The sequence below is a fragment of the Garra rufa genome, chromosome 20 (assembly GCF_049309525.1).
Source record: "Garra rufa chromosome 20, GarRuf1.0, whole genome shotgun sequence".
In the NCBI taxonomy this organism is placed as follows: domain Eukaryota; kingdom Metazoa; phylum Chordata; class Actinopteri; order Cypriniformes; family Cyprinidae; genus Garra; species Garra rufa.
The window spans coordinates 16,201,093-16,224,896 of NC_133380.1; the positions used below are offsets into that span (position 1 = coordinate 16,201,093).

A 23,804-nucleotide genomic window follows, 5' to 3' on the forward strand; every position below is an offset into this window, starting at 1 on the left:
GTGTAGCATGCTGAAGCAGGGTTGTGCATTATAAGTTGCAGGCTTCAGTGTAACATGATGAGCATAATAGTTGCAACTCATGTTTTGGGTACTGTATCAAAAACATTTTACTAAGGTGTGGCTAGGATGAAGGTTACTGGGTCAAATAGGGATACATTTACACTACCAGTCAAAAGTTTTTTATTTATTTATTTTTTTAAGAATTATTTTCTGCTCACCAAGCCTGCTTTTATTTGATCCAAAATACAGCAAAAGCAGTAATATTGTGAAATATTTTTACTATTTAAAATAACTGCTTTTTATTTTAATATATTTTAAAATGTAATTTATTCCTATGATCAAAGCTAAATTTTCAACATCATTACTCCAGTCTTCAGTGTCACATGATCCTTCAGAAATCATTCTAATATATATTCTATAATTAAGAAGCATTTTTTACTAGTATTATTATCAGTATTTAAAACATTTAAATTTAAGATTCTTTGAATAGAAAGATCCAAAGATCAGCATTTATCTGAAATAAAAAACTTTTGTAACATTATACACTACTATTCAAAAGCTTGGATGAAAAGTAATACTTTTAGTCAAAACTGAATATATAATATTCAATAATATTCTAATAATAATTATAATAATAACGTTTTTTGAGCAGCAAATCAGAATATTAGAATGATTTCTGAAAGATCATGTGACTGGAGTAATCATGCTAAAAAAATCAAAAAATCACAGGAATAAATTACATTTTAAAATATATTCAAATAGAAAACAATTATTTTAAATACATATAAGAATTACTGTTTTTGCTTCGGATCAAATAAAAACATTAAAATCTTCAAACAGTGTTTAAAAACTTTTGACTGGTAGTGTATAAATGGTATTATTACATTTACAAATTATTAAATGAAAGTCTTTGTAAAAAGTTAAATAGAAGTTGTGGTCTTAGACTTTTGAACCCCACACTTCTATTTTGTATATGTAGTTGTATATTTTTAAGCCATTGGATGATGAGCCTAAGCTTCCATGATGACGTGGTGCTGCGTCTGCCAACCAGTTTAGCTGATTACTTTCCTGTTAGCCGGCAATTGTGTTTTCTTTCAGGAAATATGTCAATAGCAGTCATAGGGAGCAGACAGGCAGTGCTTCTCATTCATTCAGTCTTCGAGGGGGCCAAGGTCAGTCGCTGCATCTAGGTGAATGTTTTGGATGAACATCTGCTTTAACCTATGAAAGCTCGAGATTTTTAGATTCATGCCACAAATTAGTGAAAGGAAATGAGTCACTGCTACTGCATCCTGCCCCAACAATATCCTGTTGATATATGTGATGTGTGTGTGAGTGAGAGAGGTGTGTCTGCCTGTAGTCCCTTTATCCTCAGACACATCATCTGTTTGTACAGGAATTAAAACACAATTCCGTTCTTTAATGAATAGCTGAGTTAATATCTGATGTATCTTAATGTTATGCCTTAGGCTTAAGGTTTCGAGGGGGGACTCAGCAGTAATGAAGTGTGACTCTTAGCAGCTTTGATGCAGCTGTGAATATTCAACCGCTAAATAGACAGATCAGTGACACTTGTGATCATTTTGTCAACTGGCTTTTCTTGTCCACACTGCAGAATAACTGCACCAGGATATTAAAATTAACACGTCATAAGCACCAGATGTGTATAAAAATTGGTTTTGGCAGGGAAATGCAAAGGTGGCCAGTAGCTTTAAAAAGGACTGCAACATACTACAGGATATTCTTTTAAATTTAGAGTTTTAAATAATAATAATTAGGGATATAACAATATCAAAATCTCATGATACAATAATATATCGATATGAAGTCTACGATATGATATTTATTGCAATATTTTAGAAAAAAAGACATTTTTTTTAAAAATGCATTGTAAAGTTAAATTCTTCTATCTAATGCACTTTGAGATTTTATTTTAAAATTAAGAGCTTCAACCCATGTTCTTAACTAATAAAACTTAAGTCAGGAAAAAAAGTCAGTGAATTGATTTGTACCAGCTTTAAAGAGGACTCAACCCCTTTTTTTAGTTGTGGTATACTCTCTCAGTCTGAATTACATTCACACTTCTGTTTTAGGAAGCCAAACTAATTAGAATATAATAATAGAAATAACAACAATTCTATATTATTGTTATTCCTATGACAATAAAAGCCATATATTGTAAAACAATAGCACTGTAAAATAAATGAAAATTAAAGGAACTGTATGTAGGATTGTGGCCAAAACTGGTACTGCAATCACTTTCAAAATACTGTAGAACGGTGTATCCCCTCCCCTCCCCCCCTGACTCGAGGTTGCCAGCTAAACTGCAGGATTGCGCAGGACTGTAGGCTGCTACAAGGAGCTTCCAATGGCAAGTGACGAGTCCTACACAATACGTTTTTTTTTCTGTTACTTATGTTTATGCTTCACGAGAGATGTTTTGCGAAGTAATTAGGCGATTAGCCAAATATTTCGTAAAGATGCACTGTAATACCACATTTCAGTCAGAACATAGATTGTTTTCATACCCTGCTAGTGGTGCCGTGGAAAATCCACTGTGTACGGCAGCACGGGGCTTTTAGCCAATACCAACAAACATGGTAGAATATAGCATCCAAAAGTCGAGGGTCAATTCCTTCTTTCATTCATTTTTACAGAGGTGACGTTAGGCTACTGAATACGTCTCAATTATGTTTCACATTGCCATAATCGACGTGCTAATGTTGTTTTCCTCGGTGTTTCAGCATAATGACAGAGAAACGGGCTCTGATAATGCATTGATAATGTTAGCAATGACGACTCGCTGTTTCTATTTTACAAACAATTCCTTAACTTTTCAATTCGATGACCCCACCTCCTCCATATGCGCTACGTTACTTTGCACGAACATATATACCTTTGTTCGACTGTCGTGAATATTTGAAACGTCTATTTACATTAAGTACAAGTAATTTAGCCAAACATAGATAAATCTTACTTGTCCAGGAGAAAATTAGCAACGTTGGCATCTGTCTTTAAATTCCTCTCTGTTTTCAGCCGTCTCCATCTGACAAAGGTATCTCCTATACAAATTCTTGTTTTATTTCGGACTTTGTCACGACGTTCTTCGGATTCATAACGAGGTCTTTTAGGTTTCGTAACTTTATACATGTTTTTTTCCAACTCGTTCTTAGCAGCAGCTGTAACTAACTAGAGCAGAGCTGGCAACCAGTCTCACCAAACTCTACTGACTTCGTGATTGGTAGATAGCTGGAGGGTGGAGCCTCAGACCAAAACACAAAATGACAACAATAACATCAGTTGAGGGCTGCAACTTGCACTTTTAAATGACAATATCCTGGCCGGACCACTGTTGTCAGTGATATAAGTATTTGAAATGAACATGATTTCTTAATGTCTAGTGACATGTCAGGGCCATTTTATGATTAACTGACATACATTTCTTACATACCGTTCCTTTAATATTTCATAGATTATATAAATTTTTGGTTTACACTACAGTTGGGAAATTACAATACTTTACTAATTTCTACACTTATTTTGAATTCAGACTGCAGTAACGTTAGCCATTTAAACCACTAGCTGTCAGCAATTCATACTGCACTCTTAAGGTTTTATTTTCACAGAAACAGCAATAGTTTTTTTGACAAAAAAAAAACCTCCAGCTTCAAGGAAAACAGACTTACGAAAACAGGTTTACAAAAACTCTACTACAAATCTAGGGAAATGCTGTAAGCATCTGCCGTGAAAATAAAGTATAACTCGTGGCTGTTGCGTTCCCAAACGCGTGCTAAACTCACAGCATATGCAATTTACGAGTTCACTGCATTCACTGTGAACTGAGCCGTTCTGAGGTGTGGAAAACACTAGATCACAAGCTTATTGCCTGAACGAAGTGTGTGCTTCACTTTGAAAAGCGCAGTGAAAACTTGATGAAGGGATTAAGCCATATTGTGCTTTCTATTTTAGTTGGTTTAATAGATACTGGGTCCAAAGCATAATGTCCCAAAACACTTTAAAGTCTTTTTATGTTATAATAAGAAGCTGAAATATATTTTTAAAACTACACTTTTTTTTGCCCGCGATACCATGCTATTGATTATATCATTACATCCGTGTTATTTATGTCAATCTCAGTTAACTTGCCATTAGCAATTGTGGCAGAATCTTACTTAGACCCTGACTGCAACTCTACCCAGAGATTTTTTTTGTTAACAGTTTGAATGTCGTCTTATGACTCCTAATTCAGACCAAGTCATACATGTGATAATATTCTCGAGTAATCACATTGAATGCCCTTTACTAAAACTTTAGGCCTTAGGTTTCCATGCACAGCTATACTTTCCTTTTCTGAGGACATCTCATACTTCAGCTTTTGCTGCTCTGTCATGCTTGAGTTCCTCTTTCAGTCTAAACGTCTGCTACTGCCTCTACTGCAGAGCTGAAGCCAGAGTGGGCACTCCAACCTTGGTGTAACATGACCTTATGTGGAGTCCCCCCAGTCAGCAAGGTGCTGTCTCAGAGAACTTACCCCTGTTGCCCTTTTGCTCTCCTTGGATCATTTTACATCCTAATTAGGTGATGGTTAGATGGGGATGTCAGGCGACGTATGGTCTTAGACGTGCTTTCCTGTAGTAATAAATGGATCCGTGTCAATCAAAGAATATTTAGGGTTTGTTTCTGGCGTTATTAGTTTTTTTGTCTTTGATTGACAGTCCTGGTCGTTTTTGAAAGCTGGTCAGTGGGGATTTTTAACCAAAGCAACCTCATTATCTAATTAATTAGCACATTAATTTTACTTTTAGATGACTTTTTATTGTATTGAATTAAACCTTCACCTATATTATATTATGTTGAGATATATGTTCTACAAATCCAAAAGTGTTATTAGATATTGAGACTGATACTTTTCCTTTGTAATGGGGAAACATAAACACCTCCTCATTTTATTACATTGAAAGCCTTTTTATTAACTGTATGTAAACAACTTGCCCTTGATGAATAATGAGAAAGCTATATACTCTCACCCATAAAGTATATGGCTGGGTGGGTTTCTTAGTCATTGGGAACATCAAAGCTGGTCTTATAAAGTGTTTGTTGAACTGCATGCAGAATTTGTTACTGTTTGTTGCAAGCAGTTACTGTACAACCGACAGAACTAAACCCAGCCTTCAGATGTTAGTATGAGCATGACGGCCCGGACTCTCTATATATGGCATCATTTAGAGGAATTTATGACTGGGTGTAACTATAAAGCTGCGTGACCAGGAATCCCTGGTCAAATTCCTCTGCAGGTCCATCCAGTTGATTCCTTCCGTCGCCTGCTTCTGCCATATTTCATTCATTTGTTTTATGCACTTTTGTGTGCATCTTAAAGTGTCCCTGGGACCGTAGTGTATTGACAACATTCGCCCCTTACCTCATATAAAATACCTGCTTGCCTGTATTGTCTTTGAAAAGCAATGGGTAAGCTAGAACATCAACAAAAGATGAAACTACTGACCTGTGACTTAATCCTCTAATCTCTAGTGTGCCGCCGCGTTGTGCAACCACAGATTCCGATGCATTATCATTCTGGGAAAGGGTAAGTCTTTATAGTGGGTGGCTGCTTTTGAACAGTAAGTGTTGCTCTTTGAATTGGTCGTTGGTACGACTCTGAGGGTTTTCCCTAGATGCAGTAACTTAAAATAGTTGTTAGGTTTTTTATTAGTAATGCGTTGCACTTCAAACACATCATTTGGCTCAGTTTTGTGCACACTGTGAGTGTGTATTTGCATGAATAGAAAAATGCCAATATTCTACATGGCCAACAATATGATTCTGAAGACTGAACTTTGACATTTTTAGCCTGTAATCTGATCCTTGAAAATGTTGCATCTGTAGTACTTCAGCACATGGGTTTGAAATCACCAACTTTAGTCCATATTTTCATCAGCCTCCGCTGGTATTCCCCCTCTGAGTCATGTTGTCTCAGTTCTTCATTTCCTAAGGGATTAGCCCCCTGTGACACATCACGTACTGCGCTTGCAACCTCAGATTTGTGAAGTATTTTTGTCTCTGCATTAGGGCTGGGCGATTTGGCCTAAAATCAAAATCTCGATTAATTGAACATTTTAACCCGATTACGATTAATGAACGATTATTTTATTCATTAATAAAATTATATTTAAATAATATTTATTTTTTTGCCCTCATAGTTCACTGACAAGTTTTGTACAGTAAATATGCTCACATATTACAAGTGAGAAATTTTTGAATGAAGGGTGCACACACTATCTACTATCTATGATTATTTATTGAACATCAGTGTTGAACAACTGAAATTAAAGCACATATTGCTTAAAACGAAAAGTCAAATTTTTCTTAAATTAGTGAAAATAAATAACTTGCACTTTTGGAAACAAAATAAATTATTTATAAAATAATACTAAATATTAAAAGTAGAAAATAAGCAGTATCTCTTCTAAATAAAATGACTCTTGTATATCCTGTAAATACTTTTTACTGTATAAATACTGCTTAAGCTCTCCATCGACATGTCGGAGGAATAACGTAACGTAACGGAGCGGGGTCACCTGACTCCACACGCAGTAATGTTTTTAAAGGGAAAGTAATTGAAATAATTGACCTGGAAAAATTTGATCGATTATAGGTTCTGAATGTCGATTTCGATTACTTTTCGATTAATCGCCCAGCCCTACTCTGCATGCATTTGAGTTGATATTGGGTTTTAATTTTTAAACATTTGATTTGTCGATGCATCAAGGTGCAGATTCGTAATTACTGTGCATTGTGGTTGACACAGATTATGCATATATCTTCTCTCTCTCGTTCTGCCACTTCTTTTTTTGGCCTCCGCCATTGTGTGCGAGTCCTAATGTGAATCTGCGCCTGCCGGAAGGTAATGTGTTTCTTTTTGAGGAGGGTGCTGGAATGACAGCCAAGAGAAGGGGGGGTTGCTGCAGTAAAAAGCTGTGGAATGACTGTAGGTGTCAAAGAGTCACATTTTAACAGTTAATGATGCAGCAGCAGCCAGCTCTGCCAGGCAATAAACTCTTTAATATGTTGTTAATTACTTCTGAGAGATTGGATATTGATTGAAAAGCAAAACGGGTTTAATTATAACCCAAGTGTTAATGTCATCCCAAGTGTTGACAATTTTAGGCCTACGTGAGATGAACTTGAAATGGCTGAAGCCATTCAATCCTTTTATTTCAGCTTGTTTTTTGCTCTTTGTGACTAAATGGTTAAAGTGTAACAGATTTAACTTGATAAACTCTTTTTGTAATTGCCAAAAAATGACGTTGATTTTTGCTATACCTACAGTAGAGCAATTAACTTGAATTTAGTTCTTGCGAACGTGATTGTCTCTCATTTCATTTTTTTTTTTTTAATAATGCTAGTGAGCATTGGCTTGTGTCTGCTGCTGCTCTGAGGTCCCATTGTGCTGCCTGCTGCAGAGAGTCGAAGAGCTTAGCATTTAATTGCCAAGGAAAGGAACAGGGAATTCTGATGAGAAAGGGGGCTTTCAAGAATGCCAGGGACAAATGATTATTTTGCCAGAGCCTTAAGTGCTTTATTTGAGATTCAACAGTGGGCTCTGGCGAATGGCTGCCAGGCTGGCACTGGTCGACGCTTCTCAGGGGAGAATATGTGTTAATATGGGGGCCGCGGGCTCACAAAGCAGTGTAATTGGGTTCGCATGGTTGGTGTCAGGGCAGCGGCAGTGCTTCGTACACAAAGGGCACCTCCCAGCCTAGCTGCCAGGGACAGAGAGACAATCCCCCTCCTGATCAGGGTTGTAATTCACTGGAAGGGCTTATTGAATTACTGGAATGCTGAGCGTCATTTTGTAAGGGCCCGCAGATTGCACAATGAGCCGAAGGCCTTGTGTTTGTCAGCGTGTGCAGCTCTTAGCCGCCCGGCTCTGAAAAGCACTGCGAGTGGTGGCAGACTGCTGAGAAAATCTCTCTAATATCCCCAAATGGCATAATTACTCTTGCATAAATTCAAATTCCTTCCTCCCTTTTCAGTAATTATTTGAGTGTATCTGCATCAGAGGTTACAAAGCCTGTTGTCTCTGCTTTTAACCCCATGTGACATCCTGCAGCTGATTAGCCTGTAAGGATTTTTCTGCTCTCGCAGTAGGCACTAGTGCAATGTCTGCAGCTGGAGGCTGATATGTGATTCAGTCGTAAAGGATAAAATTGTTTGTTGTGTCTCTTTGTTCTTTACAGTCGACATCCAGCGAACCGAGGTCTGTTCAGAATAGTTATATTGTGAGAGTGAAGGTTGCACTGCAAATAATCATTATTTGGCACTCTGATGGACTAATGTTTTAGTCATGATGTGCTTTTGTTGTTTTTGTATTAATTTCCCCAATGAATATATAGATGTTTGCCATTTCGTCTTTGATATTAGGCAGAAACAGCTTACCATCCAATAACTTCCTTATACAGCCAAATTGAAAAAAACAGCTAATAACAGATATATAGAGTTCAACAGTGCCCCCCCCCCCCTTTTTTTTCGGCTTTCTTGGTTATGGAAGTATTTTTTTCACAGGGATTTTTAATAAGACAGTTATAAGTCATGATCCAAACAAAACAGTATGGTAAACCGCAACATTTGCAGTTGATTGGAAATCAGGCAAAAAGACAAAAGTACAAGGTCTTTGCAAGTGAACAAAAAGGATATAATAAGAATGAAGATGTAAGTAAAAGTGACAAATATAATAAAACAAAGACACAAATTAAATAAACAGGGTTTTTTTTTGGTCACAGTAGGTCTGTTAGCATTTAAGTAAGAGATACAGAAAAAGAATAAAGTAAGTGTACTAGTAAAGCACTGCATAGTCTTAACGGTATAAATTAAACATTCATACATTGATTTTTAATTAACGCTACTGAAGTTAGTCAAGTTCAGTGAGTGATTTTTCTTGTTTGCTTTTGTTATTTGATTAACATAGATACAGACTGTCACTTAAAGAGCTGTACAGATCCAATTTATTGATAGGCACAGGCATTTTCTTAATTAAAAAAAGCTTTTTTAAGTTATAGAAAACTGTATTCGCTAACGAGTAGTGCATTCTTCTGGAAATTGCTAATGATAATTGGTCTAAAAATGATGATGAAATTGATTGATTTAATGTTTATTATGGGTGTATAATATATTAAGTTTAATGCAGAATATGTACAAATATTTATGTTGTTTTGTAGTAGGGATTATTAGGTCATTCGTTGTGCTACGTGGGAATGGATGGTCACTAAAGAGGTCTTTCAGCGTGATTTGCTTGTTTCAATACTTTGATTAGTAGACATTTCTTTGCAGAATCAAGGTTATTGTTTTTTGTTCTTCCAGGAATTTCACTGTTAACCATAATTATTTCAAATCTAGCCTAAGTTGAGATAATACAGGTTTAAAGGCTTAAACAAAAGCATATGTGACCCTGGACTACAAAACCAGTCATAAGGTTAAATTTTACAAAACTGATATGTATACATCATATGAAAGCTCAATAAATAAGCTTTCTATTGATGTATGGTTTGTTAGGATAGGACAATATTTAGCCTAGATACATCTATTTGAAAATCTGGAATCTGAGGTTGCAAAAAAATCTAAATACTGAGAAAATCACCTTTAAAGTTCTCCAAATTAAGTTCTTAACAATGCATATAACTAATCAAAAATTACATTTTGATGTATTTACAGTAGGATTTTTACAAAAAATCTTCATGGAACATGATCTTTATGTAATTTCCTAATGATTTTTGGCATAAAAGAAAAATCAATAATTTTGACCCATTCAAAGTATTTTTGGCTATTGCTACAAATATACCCCAGCGACTTAAGACTGGTTTTGTGGTCCAGGTTCACATATACTTTTTTACTTATGGAATCTGACTGTTACACTTTACAATGCTTTCCTACACGATAAAGCTAATATTAACATTTTTAATAAATAAAAAATGACCAGTTTTCCTGAGCTAGCTTATTCATGCCTTAATTCCAATGACTATAGTCAATTCAAAGTAATATAGATCTTGTTTAGGACAAAAGTGACTTGGACTTGGCAAAAAAACTGAAGCTATCAGCAGCTAAGATTCATATCATGGCAACTGGCAAGTGTGAGTCTCTGTGTATTTGTTATTTGTATTTGTTACATAAACTAATGTAAAATCTATGAAATACTATGTCATTACTTTGTATTCCAAGAGCTTGTGCATTAAAAAAGTGCCGTTTCCTCACAGAGTTCACAAGAGAAGCCAGATGATGCTGCATTGTCATATATATTATTTAAAACTGATTAGCTTTTTTGTAAAAAACAGTTTTTGGCTGTGTATGGGCACATCAGGCTAAAATACTTAGGTGGGAATTCAGTGTCCATTTGTCTTAGCTGCATTCCTGGCCCTCGGGGCTTTTTAAAATCCTGCGGCTTTTACGTTAACCTACCATTAACACGGTGCTACATTTATGATTATCAGCTGCTGGGATGCGTGCAGCTCTCCATTTCTCTCCAGCCAGAGTGGCACTTTGCTGTGACTGGCAGATTAATTATGGAGTACATGCATGCATCCCCTGTAGACGGCTGAGCCGGGGAGGTGGGAATCTGCCCTCATGTAAAGCAATGAGACTGGCGCTCGGAGGACACAGCACCCCGGCCAATGTGTATCTGCCAGACCTCGTTACTGGAACAGGGCTCCTCCGACGCCTCAGATCTCCCGGTCTGCGCGCGCCGCCTTAAAGGAGTCTGTCTCTGGCAGGCCTGAGATCAGCGCTGGCATCCGACAGGCCAGGATGAGCGGCGGTCTCACTGTGACAAGCCCTGATCTGCTGCAGGCTGTAATAAGCCGAACAATGCGCTCGGCTGGCAGCGCGCGCAGCGGAGCGATAATTGACACATCCTAAAAATGCGAGTAACGACTGGGTTATTAATGCTCTCATCCTGGGGGTGGTTTCAATGCAACCATTAAGCCTTTAATGGAGAGGGAAGACTGACATTTAAAAGCTGTTGCTGTTACCTACTTTTCCATTTAATGAAGATGAGTCTTCGGGCCGGCCGCAGCGAACAATTACGGCACTCGACATTCAGGCGCAACAATGAGCCGTTGCTATTTTAGTTATTTTTGTTTTCAAAAATAACTCGAGATCAGTGCCTGGGGCGTTGGAAAAAGTGAGGAATCTCCTTTTTACTCCGGGGCAGGTGAGCGTGTTTCCCACCCCTCCCTGTTTTCCCTTTCATGATCGCTAAGACAACACGAGCCTTTCTACACGCCGTAATAATGTTGTTGATATGGAAGACATGGCCAGAGTTTCGGTTAGGAGTAGAAAAGCCAAGGGCTTGTTACTAGGTTACATCACTGTTGTTGTTGTGAAGCGGTGTGCCAGGTCTTCAGGCGCTGTGGAAGGAGCTCACAGAGAGTGATTCCCCTCTGCCGAAGCCAAGTTACCATCCCCCCCGACGGGGCCTTCTCCACCGCAAGTCTGCTTACTAATCCACACATCCATGTACACACATGAGTTTGCTCGCGTTTGTTCCGTAAAGTAAATATTTATTGTTCACGCTTTGACTCGTAGAAACGGCGTCTGAGAAAGCACACGGCGTGCCAAAGCAATTAACGTTCTCTTTTAACACTGTGATCGGATGATATTGAGTTTTTGGAAGGAGATTACTCCCCGGTAATTGTCGTCTTTGAATTACTGTAGGATCGTATTTGCCTTTGTATATTTTACCTTGAGAATTCTCCAGCCTTTCTTAATGCAATCCATTAGACGATGAATATTAACGCTCAGAGCATTTGCACAGTGTGTGAGATGTCACCAAACCACTCTCATTGTTTCGACATGACCTTATTAGTAACATCTACCTTACAGCATGGTTTTTATGATCATGTTGTAGTTGAACTGATGCAATAGCTCAAATCATTTGCATGTGTGTGTGTATGTGTATATATTTTATTATTTAATTTATTTGTTTATTATATAAAATCCAATATTACCAATATTAGGATAAGTTTTACTGACCAATAACGTAAAAAAAAAAAAAAAAAAAAAAAAAAATCACACATACTGGCTGATACCTACAATACCACCACTTTTTTTTAGTTGATTTAGTTGATTTTAAATTGTTCATTTAAAATTGTGTTTTCATTTAAATTTTAGTTTTAGCAATTTAATGCACATTTATTAATTAATACATTTTAATGTTTCTATTTTGCGCTGTTTATTTCAGTTTTAGTTTTAGAAATGTTAGTACTTATTTAATGTAGTCAAGGCAACATATATTTTTGTTTTTTTAAGCACCTAAAAACTTAAATGGTGTATGAAATAGAGGTGTGAATCTTCACTTGATTAACAAGTAGATTTGGTTATGATTAAGAGGGTAAAGATTTGATTATAAAAGATAACAACAATGCTTTAATGTTTCCTCCCATTTTAAATCTATTTAACAAGCATGTATGTAGAGAAATAATATAAAAATAAGTAATAGTAAATATATAGAATACTGTAAATAATCAAGAAATAATACAATACAGAATATTGTAAATATTAGTTATAATACAGAATATTATAAATATTACAGAAATACAGTAATATACAGAATATTGTAAATAATACAGAAGTACAGTAATATAGAATGTTGTGAATAATACAAAAATAAACAGAATATTGTAAATAATAAAGAATATTGTAAATACAGTAATAATACAGCATATTGTAAATAAATAATACAGAAATGCAGAATATTGTAAATATTACATAAATAATACAGTAATACAGAATATTGTAAATAATACAGAAATAAATAATACGGTAATGCAGAATATTGTAAATATTTCAGAAATAAATACAATAATACACAATATTGTAAATACATAAATAATACAAAAATGCAGAATATTGTAAATATTACAGAAAAATACAATGTAAATAATACAGAAATATAATCAAATGTAAATATAATTGCCTCCATAGTTTTAGTGTATTCATTTTAATTAAACTGATTATTAATTAAAGCTGCAAAAGTTATTTAGTCAAGACCATTCAAGAAAGTTTCCCCTTTTCTTTTGTTGTTTGATTAACATAAATGACATGGACAGCGGCAGGTTAATGCACGAGTCTAATATAATGTTACGCATCTGATTTTTCCCCCAACTGTTTCTGTTCACCAAGACAGATATTTTGGAATAATTCTGTGTCTATCTGACTGTTCAAGTACAATATGTCACTAAAGAGTACTGAATTTGGTATCACGTGCTGTCTGAGAGAGGGAGCTTTTTGTGAATGCGCGCTTCGAGTGTGTCACTCAGTGCAAGTGCAGTTGTGCTTATTGCGCTTAATAACTTTGTTTAACATTAAGCACGTCCTGCAGTACACTCAGTAAAAACCAAAACATCAGGCACAAGTGCTTTGCTTTCTAAGGACATATGCAACTTCAATAATATATATAAAAAAGAGCAGCCTACTTTATTTACAACAAAACAGTACATTAATATGTATGATGGGCCTTTTTTTATTGATTCTTGTGTTTATGCAGCATCGTACAAACGATTATATTCTGCAGCTCTAGTATCAAGTGGTATATCATTTTGGCTCAAACGAAATGTTTTCAGAACTATTTTCCTCTTAATTCAAAGCAGTGAGATGCATTTGTTGAAATTAGTTCCCATTGGGATACCGACTTGAGTAGACTAAACTGCCTATCTCAGTAGACGTGTGCATAATGGCCACCAGCCATATCCCTTTTTATGCCAGTCAATGCTTGCTCCTCTGCAGCGCAGGCCTGTAACTGAGACGTCTATACAGGTGCCACTGTTAATGAGGGGAGATGCGGGCTGCATTTTACTGCCTGGCACTGCAGAGGTGTGCTAATTATCACAGCGGCGCTCCTGAGAGCAGTGCATTACTGGGTGATGTGCATGAAGTCAAAATGGCAGCAGCCCTGTAGCAAGCAGGTGATGCTCGAGCCCCGAACCTTTATCTGCAGATTTCATCATTCAGAATCCTTGCTGGGCTACTTCTGTGGCTTGTGGGATGGTGATGTGAATATTAAGTGCACAGAATGCCTCATTCTGCATGCATCATTTGGCATTTTTGTACTGTATTAGTTTATTAGTCAAAGCCTTAAAATACATTGTGCATTATGCACATGTGGCGTGAACAGCCTCGTGAATATTAAAATATTTATCCAAGTCCAAATTAACATTTAATCAGCTGTTTTAAGTGTTTTAAAAGTTCACCTGTAGTATATTAGCAGTGTTTTGGTCACTCTGAACCTTCAGAAAAATCCAAATCAAAAGTTTTGAACTTTGCATCAGTTATTTTATATCTGATGCTTTTGTTTTTGATATCCAACTCTTTTATTTTGATCAATATTTCAAAGTTTTTCAGAGTGATTCTGACTCTGCTGCCTGCAGTTTTATCTGGTACAGTAAGCTTTGGTGTTTCTTGTGTAGTCTTTATACTTTCAAATGCATAGATGGTCATAATCAATGAGGGCAAAGCGTGCAAATTCTCTTTTTATTGAAAACACTCTTGTTATCCAACATCCATGAGTTTTTTTGTTTTTTTTTTATAATCAATGTCGAGTGTTGGGGTTAAAATGTATTTTGAATGTAATTGTTTAATATAAATAAATGGTTCACATGTAGTCTAATGTAAGGTCATAAACATTGTATTCTTCATGAAAAAATTCTGTTTACAGTTTGAGATGACATTAACGTGCCACCACAGGATATTAATTCAGTATTTCCCACAGGTTTGAAGGCAATGTGTGGTGGTCAGCCCGAGGGAGGGGGGGGGGGGGTTGCAGATGAAAAGAACGATTGGATAGGGATACGATTGGATCCCCTAAAGGGATTTCCTAATTCCTAAAGGTTAATAATTAAAAAAACTGTTAATAATTAGTTAAACAGAACTTTATTACATTAATTTAACACCATATACAACAGCCTACTTGCTGCACAGTCTGCAACTTTTGTTAGGGCACCTTATTTTGCGACATATTATTGATATTTAAAGGTTGTATCAGCGATTTCTAGCCTGAAACATAAAGTGTAAAATTCAGCTGATCTTTCATCACGATCCGCTCGCTGCCTGCCCCATAAATTGTCTGTGAAAAAAACGCATCTCTCTGGTCAGCCTAGGGTCCGAGATATGCCAAAAAAACAATCGGCACTACCAACCATTCCACAGCAAAAACAAACATTGTTCCAACCAATCAGCGTCAGGGGTTTGGTGTTGTGGACTTTCGCTCCGCCTCCCTCACATCCCTGCACCAGTAGGAAAGTCCACAACACGAACCCCCTGACGCTGATTGGTTGGAACACGGTTTGTTTATCTGTGGAATAGTTGATAGCGCCGATTGTTTTTTTGGCATATCTCGGACCCTAGGCTGACCAGAGAGACGCGTTTTTTTCACAGACAATTTATGGGGCAGGCAGCGAGCGGATCGTGAATAAAGGTCAGCTGAATTTGACACTTTATGTTTTAGGCTAGAAATCGCTGATACAACCTTTAACAAATCTATTTCTTTCTCTCCCTGACCTTGTCTTTCTGCTTGAGCAGCACTAGTTGGAGCCTGAAAATATTGTAAACAATAACATAACTAATTACACTGGTCGGACTAAGCTCTGTTTCAGACTGATACCTCCGGTTCAGGATGGTCCTCATCATCAACACGTGCCTTTTTCAGTCGCGGAAAATACTTTTAAATACTCATCTGGATTGAAGCAGCAAACATTCAGTGTAAGAGTAAAGAAACAACATAATTTATAATACGCTTATTTGATTCACAGCTGCTACATATAGTGTTTTGACCTCGACAACCCAACTAGGCTAGCCTACATTTTACCGCAAACTTGCGACTAGTTAACTTTCTAAAGGCGGCGCAATCGCGTTTGCTAAGGGTCGGGACTTACAGTAACATCAACACACTGAAACTATTGTATTCGAAATATAAAATATTTTATAGCACTTTTTAATCTGTGATTGTGTGTTAAAAGTGTTCACGAGATACCAACCTTTCGCCAGCCGTCTTCTCTCCACAGATGTGGCATGCACGGAGGGGAGGGGCTGTGTGCGTGTGTGTGCGTGTGTGTGTGTGTGCGTGCGTGCGTGTGCGTTTGAGGGAGAGACGCGTGAGTGACAGAGAGATGAAGAGAGTATGGAAAGGAAATGCAGTTGAACGAATTCGCTGCGTGTTTTAAATAGCGTACAAAAGAATAACGAAACGCAATATGTGACGGTCGGTATTGATTTTATTTTTTTTTGGTCTGTGTTGAATCTGTGGCGGTCGGAATTTAATCTGTGGCGCACCGCCACAGATTCGTCTATGTGTGGGAAACACTGTAATTAACAACGTCTACATTGTGTATAGATTTTTGATGTCAGTGTTGGTAATGTGACCATCTGGCTAACCTTAAATTTATAATTTGTGACCCTGGACCACAAAACCAGTCTTAAGTAGCATTGGGTATTTTTGTAGCAGTAGGCAACAATGGGTCAAAATTATTGATTCTTATGCCAAAAATCATTAGGATGTTAAGTAAAGATCATGTTCCATGAAGGTATTTTATACATTTCCTTCTGTAAATATATTAAAACTTAATTTTTGATTAGTAATATGCATTGCTAAGAACTTCATTTGCACAACCGTAAAGGCAATTTTCCTCAATATTTAGATTTTTTTGCACCCTCAGATTCTAGATTTTCAAATAGTTGTATATCGGCCAAATTTAGTTCTATCATAACAAACCATACATAAATAGAAGGTTTTAGATGATGTATAAATCAGCGTAATGTATAAATTGACCCTTACGATTGGTTTTTATGCATTTGCAAGTTTTATCCAAAAGCATGTTCAGGCTTATGTATTAGCCTTGCCTTTCACATTTATTTTGCTGCTGTCTGCCTGGCATTGCTTTTGTGGTGGTTGCCTGATAGTTGCAACATGCAGCAGTTTCAGTTAGTCAGTTCAGTTTATTTCTGCAGTCTATGTGAAAATCTGATGGCATGCATGAGAAGTTGAGGAGTCCACTGCGCATAGATTTGATTTAATTTAATTAGCGAGTGCCCAAAGGCGTTTGTTTCCTGCACGTGAATGGCAAGGATGCTAAATTTGAATTTTAAGTTTGCACTTCACACAGTTGGATCAGAGGGTCCCATCCTACCGCAGGAAAAAAATCTTTTAAATTAGAGGGTCATGACTCACCTTTATGGAAATGACAGAATGATGAAAAAAAGAGTCTGTCATAGCACTGGCCTCACAGACATCTCATTTATCAGATTTCAGAGGCTCGCGCTCACTTTCCGCCATTCTAGAGGAATTTCAATGAGGTTCCCGAGAGAACAGGGGAGGTATTTTTAAACCGAGGTTCGTCTGAATAATATGTGGGATATTCCCTCCCCTGGTGCCTTTTTTCGAGTCGTGTTGTCATTTTTACGCTTAGACGTTCTATGCAAAGTGCGGATGGATTATGCCGGCTGACCGTGCACCTATGTGACGGGACGGGCCTCGGCTGCTATTTTAAGCCAGAGAGGGCAGCGTGCCTAAAACACAAGGTTGTTTGTGGGTGTAGGGTGCAGCCGCAGACGTGAATAAGAGACCGTTCTGCAAGACGACGACTCCGAGGCCTGTTTACAACGCAGAGATGGAGAAGGGGGAAGGGTAGAGGGAGATAGAAAGGGTTACGCTACCCTCAGGAGAATTGGAATTCCTTGTGAAACGTTCCCCCATTTGGCTGGCAGTTGTGAAAACAATTCCGCAGCATTTACTCAGTTTGCAGCTCGGATTACAGTTGTGTGAGTCAGCTGGAGGGTGCAGGCCGGAGGTAGGAGGTGGGCCAGACGGCTTGGCCGGTCTGTGCAGCTCAATGTTTTTTTTTTTTTTTTTCGGTTGGTTTGTCTGCAGATCAGCGTCTGTTCTGGAGCTTCTCTCCAAAGAGAAACGCTGCCTGTTTGAATGTGCTAATTAAAATGACATTGGTTCCAGCTGGAGTGGTTCTAACTATTGAAGTGTCGGCGCGCTTCAGAAGCAATCGCTCATATCCTGACAGTGTCGGGCAATATAATGATCCCCTCTCTCGCTCTTCTCCGCAGGTTTCGTTTTTGAGTGACGCCGACAAAAACAGTGATCTGAGGGAGCCCCTGTGTTCTCGCCGCACCGGATCGTCACCCCCTCCTTCGCCGCCACTCGACCTGCCACCATGACGTCGGAGCTGGAGAGCAGCTTGACCTCCATGGACTGGCTGCCGCAGCTGACCATGCGGGCGGCCATTCAGAAAGCGGACGCCCAGAACGCTCACGGGCCGGGCATGGCCAAGAAGAGCGCTCTGCTGGACCCCAACACCACACTGGACCAGGAAGAGGTGCAGCAGCACAAGGACGGCAAGCCGCCGTACAGCTACGCCAGCCTCATCACGTTCGCCATCAACAGCTCGCCAAAGAAGAAAATGACACTGAGCGAGATCTACCAGTGGATCTGTGACAATTTCCCCTATTACAGGGAAGCCGGCAGCGGGTGGAAGGTAAGGGGCGCGAAGCGCTGACTGTAAGCGTCAGTTAATTTGTCATTATTTGCTTTCTGCCCGTCAGAGACATTTGCATGCACACCAGTGACGTCCCTCCACTTAAATTCAATCAGTGTACCGAATCAGCCCTGAATTTAGTCAGAGGAGACTGCCAAGGTTAATGTGTGAAATTATTCTCATTTCTTATGCTGTCAAGGCTTTTTTTTCTCTTCCTCTCCTCGCCAAGGAACATTTCGAAAATATCAAAGCAACAGCCACGCTGCTATTTTGCAAAGCGCCGTTCGGAACTGTTTATGACCATTAATATTTGACACAGTATCTTGTCTCTCTAGACACAAGGAAATAAAGGCTCTTTTTGCAGACACAAGTGTGAGAAGGAAGCGTGTTGATATTCACCCAGCCAGATCCAGCCACACAAGCCATAGAAGAGGGAAAAAACTGCCTTTCATGGCTTGTATTATTCATGCCAGATGCCTTGATAGAAGTCCATTATGTTGGAGAGAGCCATTGCTGTGTCACCATCTCAAGGAGCATATGATATACAGAGATGAAGCCGTGCTGATTGCCTTTTAAAGAGCGGAGATGGAAATTGATATTAGAATGAGCTTTCCAATCAGTTGACATTTATTGGCAATAGAATCGGTAGCACAGCTTTATTGCAGGCAGACAAGATGTATGCGCTTCATATCCGTGCGAGACGCGACCCTGTGCGTGCGTGCGTGCGTTCGTGTGTGCCTGTGTGTGTGTCTGTGTCTATCTGTTGGTGAGCATATTTTCACACCCACCACCCTCTTTTGCTCTGCTGTAAAACTGATATTTATGTCAGTGTGTATATGAGAGCAACACATGATTTTGTAAGTTTAAAAATCATCTTAAAATATGTTTATAGATGCAGGTTTTACTTGATAACTATAATCAAAATAACAAATCAAACATGTGGCTCTATACACTTCTACCCCATTTTTGTCTCTGGATTACAGAGCAGGAGAGTTTCTGCATACCTATCAATCCTATTTCCCTAAGTTTTCTTCCCTCCACAAGCGTAATGCTATTTCCGCTGAAAAGATTTGTATTTGCAGATATCTAAGGTGAATTCCGAGGGTCAGCGTGGTGCTTTTACTCATTTAAAGCGAGCCTTTTTATTCTCTTGCTAGTAACGTGCTCACTTTGTCCGTGGTACCTGGGAAGATGGCTTTAAGTTAAATTGCTTGCTAGCACCTGTAATGCCTTTTGTGACATCAGCCTTTCGTTTTATTATTTTTTTTCTTTCCCCTCCCCCTCGGTACACATTTTACACGGTGGACCGACATAACAAATGGATTTCAGCGTTTTTCACTGAATTCACTGAAATCGCTGTATAAGGTTGCTGCCCTGACACGTTTACCGGGAGACGGCTTTCCATTTTGCTGGAATGTAGCCTTTTTTCAAAAGCCTTGTGGAAAGAGGCGACCCACCGCTGTTCTCAATGATGGCCGCTAATTGCCACATTCCATCTCTATATCATGTATTGTTACAGCCATTATATTGAGGATCTAGCATTATGGCAGTTTACAAAGGGCCGAATATGCATTCTGTAACGTGTTCGCATTTGTTTAAACAGATTAATGAAAAGTTAGATGATTGGATACAGTTCTGTTAGCTATTTATTTACATGAATATAGGTTACTGAAATCAAAGGCAAGCCGGCCAGTCTTTGTGAAAGCGCTTGCGTTTAGATGCATGGCGTGAGACAGACCGAGGAGCTGTGCTGTCCTACTATGTGATGTGGAAAATGTCTTTCAGGATATCGCAGCGCAAACGCATCTCATAGGCGAAAGAGCACGTACTGATGGGAAAACAGATCTATGGAGTTGGTGTTAAGAATTGTATAACAGCAATACGAGTGTTTCTTTTAATAGACGGGAGAGCGTGAATCTCACTCCGACCGCCATCGACTATTATTTTAGAGAGATCCTTTGTCTCTGAAGTGCGCGCTGCTATATTTGCGCGTTTGCACATATACCGAGTGTGGCTGGGGTGAATGTAGGTCTGTGTGCAGTCATCGCCCTCCATCTCTCCACATCCCCCCTGAGATGTCGGCAGCAGGAATTTACGACCCAGCGCACGCACACGTCTGTTCTCTATGATAATTCTAGCTGTGCCGGAGAGATGAGACCAGGCTAATCCAGGCGGCGGCAACTCGTTTAGTCATCTCAATAGAACTCCATTAGCCAACGCTTTTAAGAAATATCAATAAGTGCTGTCAATAAGAATAGATAATTCATCAAGGTCAAAAAATATTAATGCAGTATTAGGGGAGACAGATATGCAGCTTGAGATGAATTTTAGCACATTCTGTCTCTGCAATATTATGAAACCCGTTACTGTAGCGTAACGTTGGCACCAGGGTTAGAAATGAACTTTTTTTGCCCACAAGCCACAGTGGCTGCTGAAATGCAGAATTTTGCTAACCACTCATGTGTGTGTTTTTTTTGTTTTGTTTTTTTTCTAAATTAATGTATATAAAATAACTCACCTTGATTTGAAATCAAACAGATTATTTCAACTTTCAAAGAACTTTGAAAGGAACTCTTTGGATTCTTTGGACTCTTTGGACTGCTACTGCAGTGTGTGGGACTATATTTCTATACACTACTGGTTAAAAAGTTGGGTCATTAAGTTTTAGTTGTTGTTTTTTTTTAAATTCATACTTTTATTCCTCAAGAACACAACACATTGATCAAAAGTGACAGGAAAGACATTTTAATATTACAAAGAATTTATAATTCAAATAAATAGCCATTTGAATTTTTTATTCATCAGAGAATCTTGAAAAAAATGTATTATATATGTGACCACAAATCCAGTTTTAAGTAGGATGGGTATATTTCTAGCAATAGCCAAAAATACATTGTATGGGTCAAAATTATCGATTTTTCTTTTATGCCAAAAATCATTAGGATATTAAGTAAAGATCATGTTCCATAAATATATTTTGTAAATTTCATACTGTAAACACATCAAAACTTAATTCAAAATATATATTTAGACAACTTTAAAGGCAATTTTTGTCAGTATTTGGATTTTTTTTTTTTTTTTTTCGCCCCTAGATTTCAGATTTTCAAATAGTTGTATCTTGGCCAAATTTTATCTTAACATTTGAAAGATTATTTATTCAGCTTGTATATATGTATAAATCTAAAAAAAAAACGAACAGTAATGTTTCTGCTTATTTATTGGCTTTAATTTAATTGTATCTCGCCTGTTTATGTTAACTTTAAATGGACTGAGAACAACTTTATATATATTTGTATCGACCAAGGTACTAATACTTTTGAAATCCCTAGTGTAGAGCTTTTTTTGTAACTTTGAGAAATGTTTCTGAATGCTGAAGTTAATACAATATAGCTCCTTTTTCAGCACACCATTGTTCATTGTTACTGCGGGCAGGTTTATATCACAATCCCACAGTGGTTTAAATTAAAGATTAAATTCTTGTATATGATTTGTATCAAACAATCCAGTATTACTGCCTCGAAACAGCAGGGTGGTGTTCAATTATGTAGCCACTACACAGATTCAAGATATTGCTTTGACTGTCACCACAAGAAATAATCCTTCATCCCTTTTGAAAGCCCTTATGTAATATATTCGTCTTTGTCCGGTTCTCATAATCCCAAATTATCTGCATGGAAGCTACCTCAGTGTAAAGAGTGAAAGAGCAAATGAGATTAATTTGCCGTCTATTGGATTGAGAGGCTCACCGTTCCCATTCAAACCCACTTGTCACTGATGAGGTGTTTAATACTTAGCACCCGGTCACCTTCTAAGTTTATGCGTTCGACACCGAAAGCTGCTTCTGGTACCCACCTGATCCGAGCGTTCCAGCATCCACGTCCCGTTTGACCTCAGAGCACTTATATGGAAGCTGTAACAGAGTGCAACCAGGCTAAACCTCAGTTTAAAAGCATTAAATGTATGGATGTTAGAGGATTATGGAGGACCCGAGCCACACGAAAGCTCTTGTTATCCTCCGAGAATTTTCAATCTCTGTTTACACAACAGGTTTGTAATCCGGCCACAGAGCAGGCCATAATCTGATCAGGCACTCATAAAACGTGCGGCGCTAGCAGATGTGACAGCACGGCCTGCTTATGATGGCTTTGCCACGGCTGCTGCTTCTCAGAATACACAATGCGGTTCTGGCACTTTCTCGCCTAATTGCTCCCTGATGATTTGCCAACAATGCTTTGGGAAGGCCGGGTGACTTTTCAGGTCATCGCTCTACCCGCTTTCGAACCCAAAGTCTGAATCTCATTGTGCAGGAGACGGCTCGTCTGAAGCGCCGACGAAAATCCCAAGCAGCTCTCGCATCTTAACCAGTTTAAATATGCTTGAAATGTTTGTTCTTGAATCTCTTCCATCGCTACCGGCATGATATTCTGCCGTTTCCACACCTGCACGCAAGTGAAAAAGTGTGCAAATGCTTAATTCCTCGCAAACGCCGTAGCCGCTGATGCTCCAAAGCTGTTTCAGCCTGCGCTAATGGATAAATGCGGTTGGCGAGTTTGAGTCTTGCCCTGTTTAAAAACGCTGTTGGCACTTGTGGAGTGTCCGGACCTTCTTCTTTGATCTCATTATGAAATGCAAATGCTCACCAACCTAAACAGATCAAAGGTTGCACCCGCTGCTGGGCAGCCGACATAATAATGGAAGCCAGGGGCGATTGACCGTTTTTTCCCTAATAAGTGATTTGGGGGACTGCTTCACCCCCCCAGGGCGTTATTTACTTGCGAGCCGGGAACATTATCTCTTAAGTAACTAAACGGCCCGAATCCCCGCTCCCCTTGCTTTTATTTAAATGTGGAAGCACAGGTATTGCACTCGTCATATCTCTCGACTCAGACTTGGTGTGCAGGGTTTGGAATATTAAGATGTAAAATTGCTTCGGCGCACTCTGATTTTCATTTTAATCCTCCAGCCAGGATCATTACTCGGTCGGGCATTTCAGTTTTTAAACATCCTCCCGATATTAAATTATTCAAATGCTAAGATACATATTGATAAAGAGTTGTCTGTATGTGTTTCCCCCTGACTTCTATTTCTAAAAATACATTCACCTTACAGTACATCAGATTTCAAAATCCATTGCGCAGTTATTAGGCCTGTGTTGTTGCATATATTTAGATCGCTGCCTCTCTGTGTTTTTAATTGTGGCAGCAGCAGAAGTGGCTGTGTCGGTGGTGGGAGTGGTGGTGATTCATGCCGTAGCCAGTTTGATCCTGCTGTGTGGCTGGC

At 38.4% G+C, this 23,804-nt stretch overlaps 1 protein-coding gene across 1 annotated transcript in view; it reads left to right on the plus strand.

Moving 5' to 3' along the window:
* Nucleotides 1-23,804, plus strand: part of foxj3 (forkhead box J3) — an 86,382-nt gene that overhangs the window by 21,860 nt on the left and 40,718 nt on the right. The window contains exon 2 of the mRNA XM_073825489.1: nt 18,097-18,524. Within this exon, the coding sequence (XP_073681590.1) occupies nt 18,204-18,524 (321 nt within the window). The 5' untranslated portion in view covers nt 18,097-18,203. The remainder of the gene's footprint in view (nt 1-18,096; nt 18,525-23,804) is intronic.